Here is an 11,906-nt window from a genome sequence, read left to right as displayed (position 1 = left end):
TTGCCAAAATAGACAACATGTCAGCGTATTTACAATTTTAGCATCTGTATTCAGCACACCGTGTGCCGGTGTGCCGAATATTCAGCACACGGTGTGTCAAAAATAACATTGTAGCACCATATTCAGCACACGTTGTGCCGAAAACGGGCTACAGTGCCATTTTCGTCAAACCATACTCCGAAAATGAATAGTACCGCGCATGACTAGTAACAACAGTGCGTTTGAATTTAGTTTTCCTCTTTTTCAAAACGGTGATCTTCTGTTACTCCAAAAATGTTAAAAAAAAATTACGTGTTCCATAATCCATGTGCAACCCATTTTAATTGGATTCACGAAAAATTCCTTTGTATATATAAAACTAAAATTCTCCAAAAAAGACTACTTTTATAACTTGTAATAATTATTAGTGTCTCAAATAAATTCCAAAAAATCTAGAAAAAATCACTAATATTCTTCTTATGTGATGGACTAATTTCTAAAATTATTTTCAGCCCTAGTTTATATGATAAAAAAGTGAGTTCCTTTGTAATACTTCGCTGACATGAAATGATAAAATGCATATAAATGAAGCATTACAAAAGGAACTCACTTTTTCATCATATAAACTAGGGCTGAAAATAATTTTAGAAATTAGTACATCACATAAGAAGAATATTAGTGAATTTTTCTAGATTTTTTGGAATTTATTTGAGACACTAACAATTATTACAAGTTATAAAAGTATTCTTTTTTGGAGAATTTTAGTTTTAAATATACAAAGGATTTTTCGGTGAATCCAATTAAAATGGGTTGCACATGGATTATGGAATATGTAAAAAAAGTTTTAACATTTTTGGAGTAACAGAAGACTATCGTTTTGAAAAAGAGGGAAAACAAAATTCAAACGCACGGCTGTAATGTTCATGAGCGGTACTGTGAAAATGACACTGTAGCACCGTATTCGGAACACCGTGCGCGGCACACCGTGTGCCGAATACGGATGCTAAAATTGTAAATACGCTGACATGTTATCTATTTCGGTAAATACGGTCGCGTATGTTGTCTAATTTTAGATTTTTGCCACAGGTTTCCTAACAGGAAATAGTTTATTCTAAGCAAATCCTTAGAAATTCGTGCAGCAGTTGAACTACCACACACCAAGCTTGCTTTGTAGGAAGCAACAGCTAAAATAGCATTGGATTTTGCCCATTGTTGCTGATGATTTGGCCCATAGTCCATTGACAGTGTGTGTTTTCGGGAGCACTGGATCAGCAGCAGGATAACGTTCCTCTTTAAAAGCAATCATTATATTTCCAATCCACTAGCTCAAGAACTGATACACGCTCATCGTCACGCAAAGACAGCATCAAGACACACATGCCTCTATTAAGGCAGCCACTTCCCAATTCCCATATGCGATAGCGTTCGAACAAGCACCAAATGGTATCATGCAAGAGAAACTGCATAACTTGAGGCAGTACCATACTGTAGTACTTGTAAAGACTAACGAGCCAACGTTTAGCGCATACGCAGGCTCCAGTTCAAACAAAAACCACACGAACGATACAATACCATAGCGCTTGCGCTGACAGACGACGCCGGCGGCCCTCACTCGTGCACGGCCTCCTCCTCGTCCTCGTAGTCCGCCTCCTCCTCGGCGGTCGCGTCCTGGTACTGCTGGTACTCGGAGACGAGGTCGTTCATGTTGCTCTCTGCCTCGGTGAACTCCATCTCGTCCATGCCCTCGCCGGTGTACCAGTGCAGGAAGGCCTTCCGCCTGAACATGGCCGTGAACTGCTCGCTCACGCGCCGGAACATCTCCTGGATCGAGGTGGAGTTGCCCACGAAGGTGGAGGACATGGACAGGCCCCGGGGAGGGATGTCGCACACGCTCGACTTGACGTTGTTTGGGATCCACTCCACGAAGTAGGACGAGTTCTTGTTCTGGACGTTGATCATCTGCTCGTCCACCTCCTTGGTGCTCATCTTGCCACGGAACATGGCCGACGCCGTCAGGTAGCGTCCGTGGCGCGGGTCGGCGGCGCACATCATGTTCTTGGAGTCCCACATTTGCTGGGTCAGCTCGGGGACGGTCAGGGAGCGGTACTGCTGCGAGCCACGTGAGGTGAGTGGCGCGAAGCCCACCATGAAGAAGTGGAGGCGCGGGAAAGGGATCAGGTTCACGGCGAGCTTGCGGAGGTCGGAGTTCAGCTGCCCTGGGAAGCGAAGGCAGCAGGTGACACCACTCATGGTGGCACTGATCAGGTGGTTCAGATCACCAACTGCCAACAAAACCAAAGATTCACGTCAGCAAATGTAAGACGGTAAGAGGACAATAAGAACTTACATGTGTAAGCTGAACTTTGATCATTATAAATACGAGCAGGAAAGAGATTCCGTGGAAATGAATTATCAGCGAAGCTTAGCAATGATCACAAGTTAAACTCATCATTTTGAACAAACACATGACAGTCCCAGAAGCTAAGCTGCATATAGGCTCAGTTTACAGCCACTTCTAACATACGTAAAAGAACATTTTTCATATGATTCTAAACTACCAGAGTTACCATCAAACAACTAGAAATATATAGAGAATGATGAACCCAAAAAAACGCAAGTTGTATCCTATATCTTACACAGTTACACTTGACCAATTTAGCATTCTGGTACCTCCTCGTCACATTCAAGAATGCATACACAGTATGAAACTTACTACAGATGTTTAATTTGGTAGCTAAGTAAGCAGATTTCCCCCCACAACAGTTAAATGCAACATCAATTCGACAGTAGGTTTCTATCACCAAAACATCCTAACCAGGGCTGGGCTCTTAAATCCTGACAACACTTCGGCGCATTTTTAACAGCAAGTTTCTATCACGAAAACAACGCACACTAACTTGACAACAAACGAGTCTTCTTCATTTTAAGCACAAAGCAGCACTCAAGATGACTAGCAAGTTATAACACAGCTCACTACACTGCTAGAAACACAGAACAAAGCTCAATCACCATCTACTACTGTAAGCAGATGAAGTAATCAAACTACCAGCGTAAGACACGGTGCAGAAACGTAGAGAATTATGCAAACCCTTAAGTCATATAGTGATTTGACATTCTGACCATATTTATCAGTTTAGCATCTGGTACTTCATCTTTAGCTTTCAAGAATGTGTAGACAACGTTTAACTTAGTACCAATGGTTTTAGCTTTCAAGAATTTCGTTTGGTGATCGATAAGCTGTTCACAGTGAGCACCACAATTGTATGCAATATGAATTCAGCAGTAACTATCCTTCCCAAGGGATCAAATAAGTAGTCCAGCTAGCAACATCAGCCAACCAGGCTAGGCTCCAAAGTCCCGACAACACTTCTGACAGTAGGTTTCTATAACCAAAGGCAAAGGCCCTAGTATAGCAACAAATATTTTTCTTCATTTTAATCATGAAGCACTGTTCAAGATGACTAGCAAGTTGGATGGTAATTCAATGCACCAGAAGCACAGAACAAAGCTCAATCAACATTTACATGAGGCAACTATAACCAGGTAAGGTAATCAAACTGCAAATATAAGCAGGTAAGGTAATCAAATATGATGATTAGGATGTGCTTACAGCTAGGGGTGGTCAGCTTCAGCGTGCGGAAGCAGATGTCGTAGAGCGCCTCGTTGTCGAGCACCATGCACTCGTCGGCGTTCTCCACGAGCTGGTGGACGGAGAGCGTGGCGTTGTAGGGCTCGACCACCGTGTCAGACACCTTGGGGGACGGGAAGACGGAGAAGGTCAGCATCATCCTGTCCGGGTACTCCTCCCTGATCTTGGAGATGAGCAGAGTGCCCATGCCGGACCCCGTGCCGCCGCCCAGCGAGTGGCAGACCTGGAAACCTGACAACACGCGCAGAGAGAGTGAGACAGACAGCGCATTAGAATCCATGAGAATTCGAAAGAGGAAGAGGGGGACCTTGGAGGCAGTCGCAGTTCTCGGCCTCCTTGCGGACGACGTCGAGGACGGAGTCGATGAGCTCCGCGCCCTCGGTGTAGTGTCCTTTGGCCCAGTTGTTGCCGGCGCCCGACTGGCCGAAGACGAAGTTGTCGGGGCGGAAGATCTGGCCGTATGGCCCCGTGCGGACGGCGTCCATGGTGCCCGGCTCCAGGTCCATGAGCACAGCGCGAGGCACGAACCGCCCGCACGACGCCTCGTTGTAGTAGACGTTCACGCGCTCCAGCTGGAGGTCCGACGTGCCGACGTACCGCCCCGTCGGGTCGATGCCGTGCTCGTCGCACACTACCTCCCAGAACTTGGAACCGATCTGGTTCCCGCACTGCCCGCCCTGGATGTGCAGGATCTCCCTCATCTTCCTCCTCTCTTCCTCACCTGCATCCGTGTGAAAATTCCAGGTTAAAATCGAAGAATCCTGATCCGAAACCACAACGCCCCCCACAAATCCCCAAAACGAACGAACCGAACCGCAAAAACCAACGAAATCAAAACTCAGGGATGCTAAGAAATGTATGGAGCAGAAATTCGATTGCGGCATTACCTCGGGGAAGAAAGCGATCGGATCAGGCTAATTCTGGGGAGCGGGAGAGGTTGCGATCGGGGAGAGACAGCGCAGCGCGTGCGTGTGTGTTCTTCGAGAGGGGAGGCGAATGGGGTTGTGGTATTTTATAGCGGCGGTGGGGCTAGGGCACCGGATCGGACGGCGCATGGGGTTTCCCGTTTCCCTCCAAGGGCGCGCGCCGGGAGACGACAGCCGTCCGATGCGACGAACGGGCGGTTACTCGCGTCGGCTCCGAAGTGGCCCGTTGGTAGCTTTTGGATTTTGAAATTTGAAGGGTGGGCGCTGGGCCGGGGTGGCTGGGATGACAGATTTGCCCTTGGGCGTGTTTGTGAAGAAAAGAATTGGAGGGGCAGCGGTTTCGAAGTGGGTGAGGGCGGGAATGGAAAATTACGTGCTATCGAGTAAAAAAATCTTGGGCCCATTCAGGAAAAAATAGCTACCATAGGAAGAATATAAAATATGGATTTCATACTCGTGAAATTCCATGAGCTGGAAATGCTGAATCACTAATTAGAGGTGATCTCTATGGGGGAAATATAGAAATCTGAAGGAAATTGAAAGTTAGTATTGATTCCTTGTCTTTGTCACTGTGTTGGACTCGACTCCTCTCTACACAACATTAATAAAGTCTTGCAACACAGTAGTTTCAATATATTTTCCCCTAAAACAGCAGTGCATTTCCTCCATTCAAACAGGGCCGAAATGGAGCAGGCAACCAGGAAACCAGTAGGCCATGTACATTTCACACTGCTCAGTTCTTCCAAACATTCAAAATACTCCATACAACTTTTCCTTAACGACATAGCTTGAAGGATGCGTGCTACATGTTCTTGCAAGAAAAGAAAATGTTTCGATAGTGATAAAAAAATTTAATACACATATTGATGGGTCGGTATTCGTCGCCTGGGAATGTCTGTTGTAGCAATGCTTTCAAGTTCCAACATCACATAAAAAATTAATTTTATTTAGGGAAATAAAATTATTACGACAACACGTTTCTACCAAAGCAAAGCAGCAGGGCCATCTGCCGTATTTACGGACCAGGTCATTTCACTTGCTAGATGATGTCTTTGTTACAACATATGAGCTTAGTTTATTATGTTTGAGTGATTTTAAATAAATCTTAAAAGGTTCAACTACGTGAAGTGAGGATATATCTTTTAGTCTCATCTTATTAATGGAGGTGTAAAGAGAACATTTTAAAAGAAATTCTCTCCTCCACCCACCTAGTATACGTGGATGAGAGGACTAGAAGAATACATGCGCGTGCTCGCCTCGTCATGGTCAAGGTGAAGGGTGCGGACGCACGGTACTTGCGTGAATGATCTATCGAAATCTAGTCTAGTAATTTTCCTATTTTCTCTATGTTGCGTCGTCACACATAGTCTACTCCATCCTAATATACTGGAGTGCACCGACAAACGAGAGAGCAAGTATTTGTAACATGTCGCTCTTGGAATATTACACCAGGAGAGGATGAATAAGGTTTTTAGGAAACGCTCGACGCGACTGCTCATGATCTGCTTCCTCTATATCATCGTGATATGCTTCATTTAATTCATTTTCGTCGTCTACTGTATTGCCATAACGAGGGTCTCTATATCTCACGCTGTCATCGATTACGTACACTACGATCTATTATATATTAGATACATTGTTGGAGTTTGTTGGGCTTATCGAGACCTTATCAGGGCTTGTTGGACTCGTGAGAACTTGTTGTTTGTATCTGTTTCTATTTATATTATATTTTGGAATTGAATTAAATTAAATCTAAAAGTGCTATTTTTTCAACGATCTAAAAATTGTATTGTAGGCTATTTGATTTAACGATTGCTGGTTTTACCAACGCACTGAGACCGGATAAATTTATCGGTGTACACTTTAAGAGATGGAAGGTCAAAGCCACTCTTTGTCTTACGGCTATGAACTGCTACTCAGTTGTGTCTGGCAAGTCTGAAAGAACTCTTTACTTTTATAAGGAGAAGAAGTTCGAGAAAATCAACATACTCTTTATATGATGTGTTCCTAGCACTCTTGACAATGTTTCTGTGATATGTATATGCACATAAAGGATGTAAAGGAGTTGTAAGACGCACTGAATACAAAATTTGGTGCGTCAGATGAATGCAGTGAATTGTATATCATGGAACAGTATCATGATTACAAGATGGCGATAATCAGTCGGTAGTCGAGTAACCTCATGAGATTCAATGCATTGGAAAAGAACTCGAACTCCTAAAGTGTGTATTACTCGATAAGCATATGGCTGGAGGCATCATTGCAAAATTATCTCCCTAGTAAAGGAATTTTACCACTACTCTAAAACATAAGAGACAAGAAATCTCAGTTTAAAGTCTGATTGTGTCTCTTGATATTGAGGAGAAAGCTCGGGCTAAAAATATGCATAACAAATGAGATGATAGATAGTCTAACGTAAATGTGGTATAACAATCTTCTAACGGCAAGTTCAAAGGAAAAAATAATAAAGCCAAACAAATTATCAACTTTGAGAAGAAGAAGATGATAAAGCTTTTTTCGTGTGCGACGAGGTTGATTATTAGACTAAAGATTACCAATACCGCAAAGAGAAAAAGGTTAATTAAGGAAAAAACACCAAATCTATCAACATGACTATTGATAACACTAGAGATGGAACTACCAAATATTGTAATTTATCTATTATTTTTTCAGTGAACCAGTCTACCAATTAGTAAATTAATACTAAGGTTAATATACACGTGTGTTCTTAATCAAGGCATTTGTTTCTGAAATCTCTGTGCCCGATTATTAAGGACATACAACACTGCCAAAATGACTATGCCCTGCACTATGTCATGTACCACAAGGACGTTCTTATCTGCGATTCTGTATACCAGCAGATCCAGATCTCAAATAATAAGACGGATACCGGCGAGTGCAAGATGCTAGAGAGTAGGGAAATCCGAAACGGCGAAGCATGCACAAAAGCATCACAAGGCTATATACACTGCATTATATTTCTGTAGAAAACCACTGAAAGGTGGCAAGCAGCAGCAGCAAGGTAGGAGCTTATGGTCAGGCAGCCGATTAGCTCTCGGATCATTGTCCCGTTTGCCTTTGCGTGTTGCGTGGTTTAGGCAGGCAGGCAGGCATCGACAGATTGCAAGTTGCGAGACTGCAATCATGCATCCGTCCAGCCTTCCAGTTTAGTTTGTCGTTGGGGTCACAGCAGATTAGGGGAATCCGTACCTTACATTATGCCTCGGGAGCATACAAATGCCAGCAACAAGTACAGTGTTGTTTCGCAACTCCACATGCGTCGCCCCGTTGTCTCCACGTTCAGCCGATTCAGCTACGCAATGATATTCGATTCAGCTGATTCACTGATGCGCTATACTACTGCCTTGGCCGCATCTTATTGGTGGGGGCACCAAATATGCTCTGGGCAAGTCCATATCGTGACGTGCCCTGCTGGCCTGCTCGGCGGTGTGCGACTGCGACTGCACGGCGGTTTCTTGTGAGGACCGACGCCCGCGAAGCACACGAAGCCCAGGCGAGGCGAGATCCCATCGGCGACAGAAGCTCGGGGCATCGGATCCCATCGGCCGGGCACCACCACCACGTCCACAGCGTAGGATGTCACGCTCGGCTGCCCGCCCAGTCGTGGGACACTCCCCTCCAACATGTGCCGTGGAGGAATCAACAGAGACCCCAAGAGAAAAACGTACGGAGCAGGGCATAATTCATCCGAGCAAACTTCAAGCAGAGGCGTATTATGTTTCAGGGTCAGCCACCAGATTTTACAATGTGCTTGTTTCAACGGTGGCATTTGGAAAAGCTGATTCTGGATTATAGATTTTAAAAAGTTATTTCTTCAAAAGCTAATTGTGATATTAGGTTTTGATGTGAATGAAATATATAATATATATAATATATTATTGTCAATCTTAGAGCATCATCATTCATAATTCATAAAAACACCTTCAAACTAGGTTTTGAATTCTAGTTATAAAATTAGCTTTTGATTTTAAGAATCGTTTACCAGAATCAGCATGTTTATTTTAACTTTTGATCCTAGGGGAAGAATTCAGAATAAAAAAAAAAACTGAAACAAAAAAAGCCTTAATCCCGAGCGCACGTAAGCTCGGTGATATTTGCTGGTGATGAGTCGGCAGCACTCGGCTGTCGAAATGCATAGGGTGGGAGCGATGAGCAGCTTGATCGAGGGGCGCAAGCGATTGCTTCTGGCTCTGCTACCGAATCGGAAGTCTAGGGCGATAAGACACGACAATGTTGGCTGATTCGTTGCTGAAAAGGGCATATCACCAACCGGATGCATTTGGTGGGAAAGCCAAACTATCGATCTGTCCACGACCCATCACAGTCGTGCTTCGTAATTTCAGAAACCTCATCATCCTCTGTACTATATATTCGACTAAACTTTTAATTTTCGTTTGATCCATAGACCTTTCAGTATAATAAACACGAGCATATAGTAAGCGAGGGCCCTACCAAACAGCGCGAGAAATTGACAGGCACGAGCGACGCCGGCACACCTTGGTGGAGGCCGTGTTAGCACTTCTGTACGCTTCGCGGTGCGCTGGAGCTTGTCTCGGCGTTGGGAGAGACCAATCTGCCAGCTATCAGCTTGCGATGTGATGTCCTCCTCAAGCGCGTCTTCGCAGCGCTCGATCCCGTTGCGCCTAAATCCTACTGGTAATTGGTTGCATGGTCCTTTCGCGTGATGACGTTGGAACAACACCGGAGGTCCAGGACACCTCTTCAGATTCGACAGAATGACAGAGCAGGGACGAATTGCCTGCGATCTTGTTCTCGGATATCAATCGTCCTGCTATGTACACACTTGACAGATTACTGGTTCGTGAAATCACAGCGGCTCGAACACCTTAAACCTATGGCCTCCATTCCATGATCCAGCCACAGTGAAATGGACAACAGACCTCAGACGACGCTTGCAAACGCGTCGTGTATCCCGTTAATCAGTTCTATTTCAGGTTTGGGCTCTCTCGGCACGTACAATAACCGAAACAATCAAGCCAGCCCGTCGCGAGCCCGAGATCATATAAACAGCAAGGCCCATAGGAACCCCAAGCGCCCCCCCCCCCCCCACACCACATCTCCTCACGCACACCGGCCGGCGACCGCTGTGTTGAGATATTTAGCTATTTGTCATTTTTAATGTGTATCAATTTACTCTCTTACTGACATGTGAAATCATCTAAGTCATTAAAAATAAGTTAAGATGGCAAATCTATTGTCACTCACCTGATAAGAATGATAAATAGTTAAATACCCTATCTAACACCCATTTTCTTCTATTGTTCAGGCATACACTTCTCCGCAGTTGGGGGATTACCGATTACGGAGATGTCAGGGCTAGCGAAAGTGATGCACGTGGTAGCGTGTCAGACCCACAAAACCGATCAAGCACTAAAGCCCTGTTTGTTTCAGCTTCGGATTCTGGCTTTCAGCTTTTATAATTCGAAGCTGAAACAAACAGGCAGCTTTTGGTTATAGCTTTTTAAAATCTGCTGGTTGGATTGTGAGAATCTGATAAGCTGGTTTTCCTCAGCTTTTGATAGATTGTGAAAGTCCATTTTACTAAACTGTCCATTAAATTTTTTTAGAATCTACAGTCTAAAAGCTTTTCACAATCCAGCTTTTCACAACCCAGCTTTTATAAGCTGCTTTTCAGAATCTCTAGCTGAAACAAATATGCCCTAAGACGCTCGATCGCCACCTCCACAACAACTACGCCTTCTACCAGCAGCGTAAGCATTAATGGTCCATTTAGTTGCATGTATATGGTCCAGTCTAGCTTATGGGATACAACGAGCAGCTGTTTGATTGTCTACATGCACTCCTAAATCTGACTCACTCCTAAATCTGACTCACAGATGCAAAAAGGGCTTCTCAGCCTGGCTGAGTAGAAACATAGAAATTAGCCGTTTCTCTAGAGCTAGGCTCACGGGATGCAGGCCTAGCTCAGTTAATAATGGTATTAGCGTATAATTAGTTTAACTCATATTAGTATATTTTAAATTAGATTAAGGCTTAATATGACACATTAAGCAATATAGATTATATTTATGCAAAATAAATATCGTATGAATATTTGCCTTTTTATTTCAATCTCATTCAATATGTGCTTATACGAACAACCAAACAGAATCTCTTCTCAATTAGGCTAATCACATGCAGTCACCCAAACAAATAACACTGCATGCATATAGCCCAGCTCAAATGAGTCTGGCTCACTAATACGAGCTAGGTTAGGGCTATGTGGACAACCAAACAGACCCTAAGAGGTTGTTTGGCAAAACTACAGCTACAAGATTCATGCAAGATTTGAATTTTGTAAGATAAAATAATATAGTTTAAACATGTATTTTTAGTTCAAAATAAAAACAATATGACTCAACCAAACACCATCAATTTACCTATAATATTTAAAAAAATTAGAACTAGAGATGACTGACTCCAAAAATTCTTACAGCTAAAACTCTACTGCCAAACAGATCCTAAGCACACTCGCCGCAGCAAAAATCTTTCTCCGACTCCCCTCAGCAGTCAGCACCCATCCGACACTGTCGGGTCGAGCTGCTTTGGGCTTCAACGGTGTTGTGGTATGTGTCAAAACCGCTCCACGGGCTGCTTTTGCCCGACACATTCATGCAACCTAAGCACCAACTAAACTCCACTCCAGCAATGCTGACTAGCTGTAAGGTTACAACAACTAGAAAAGTGCACGTGTGTTATAACGGTTTAGAATTTTTACCCATAAAATCTATCTTGTTACAATGCATAATTTCACAATGCACAAATTTCCTACAATAACTAATCCAAAATTACTAATAAACTTGATTCAATTATACTTAGCCTCATCGCATCTTCTTTTCTGGACTACTAGATCCATGTCTCAAGGTCTAAAGTAGAAACACAACTTCCCCTCTTGTCTCAATTCATAACACCGCATCACCATCCCCTCTCTCTCGAGCGTGCACAGCCAGGTCAAGTTAGTCGTGCACGTTTAGGTAGTGACGGACCCGGACTGAAATCCACCTACAATGAACTACCACGACCCAACGTCTCGCTGCTTCAATGGCATCCCTCGCTGGTGGCGGAGCACCTCAAAGTGAGGTGGGGTGGGGGTGTCCACCCGTGGGCAGGTATGACGGCGGCAATCCCTTACCATGGACTAGTATCCACTATCATTGCTTCTCAAAGTCAAAGGAATGCACAGTAAAATGAGTCCGGATGAACAGTACTCTGATATATTCTACTCTACCAGTTAATCTGATGCATCCATTCCAGATCTGACGGTTAAAAAAAAATCCAATGTTACGGCACTGTTCATCATCTGACTTTGT

General features: G+C 43.9%; 1 protein-coding gene across 1 annotated transcript; it reads right to left on the bottom strand.

Moving 5' to 3' along the window:
* Positions 1-1,363: 1,363 nt before the first annotated feature.
* LOC133884518 (tubulin beta-4 chain-like) lies at positions 1,364-4,794 on the bottom strand. Its single transcript, XM_062323964.1, has 4 exons — positions 4,516-4,794; positions 3,936-4,349; positions 3,590-3,859; positions 1,364-2,261 (listed from the first exon to the last, which is right to left on the bottom strand). Exons 2-4 carry the CDS (start codon positions 4,327-4,329, stop codon positions 1,588-1,590), a joined length of 1,338 nt encoding a protein of 445 aa, XP_062179948.1. The 5' UTR covers positions 4,330-4,349; positions 4,516-4,794; the 3' UTR covers positions 1,364-1,587.
* Between the last annotated feature and the right edge of the window lie 7,112 nt (positions 4,795-11,906).

The sequence above is a fragment of the Phragmites australis genome, chromosome 11, assembly GCF_958298935.1.
Source record: "Phragmites australis chromosome 11, lpPhrAust1.1, whole genome shotgun sequence".
Taxonomy (NCBI): domain Eukaryota; kingdom Viridiplantae; phylum Streptophyta; class Magnoliopsida; order Poales; family Poaceae; genus Phragmites; species Phragmites australis.
The sequence above is the reverse complement of the archived record's forward strand: the minus strand, read 5'-3'. Positions and strand labels throughout refer to the sequence as shown.

Excerpts from the sequence above, each read along its gene's own strand:
- LOC133884518 (XM_062323964.1), bottom strand. The coding sequence starts at position 4,329 with ATGAGGGAGATCCTGCACATCCAGGGCGGGCAGTGCGGGAACCAGATC. Across the intron at positions 3,860-3,935 it reads GAACTGCGACTGCCTCCAAG|GTTTCCAGGTCTGCCACTCG; the intron begins GTCCCCCTCTTC and ends GCGTGTTGTCAG. Across the intron at positions 2,262-3,589 it reads GAAGCTGACCACCCCTAGCT|TTGGTGATCTGAACCACCTG; the intron begins GTAAGCACATCC and ends TTTTGTTGGCAG.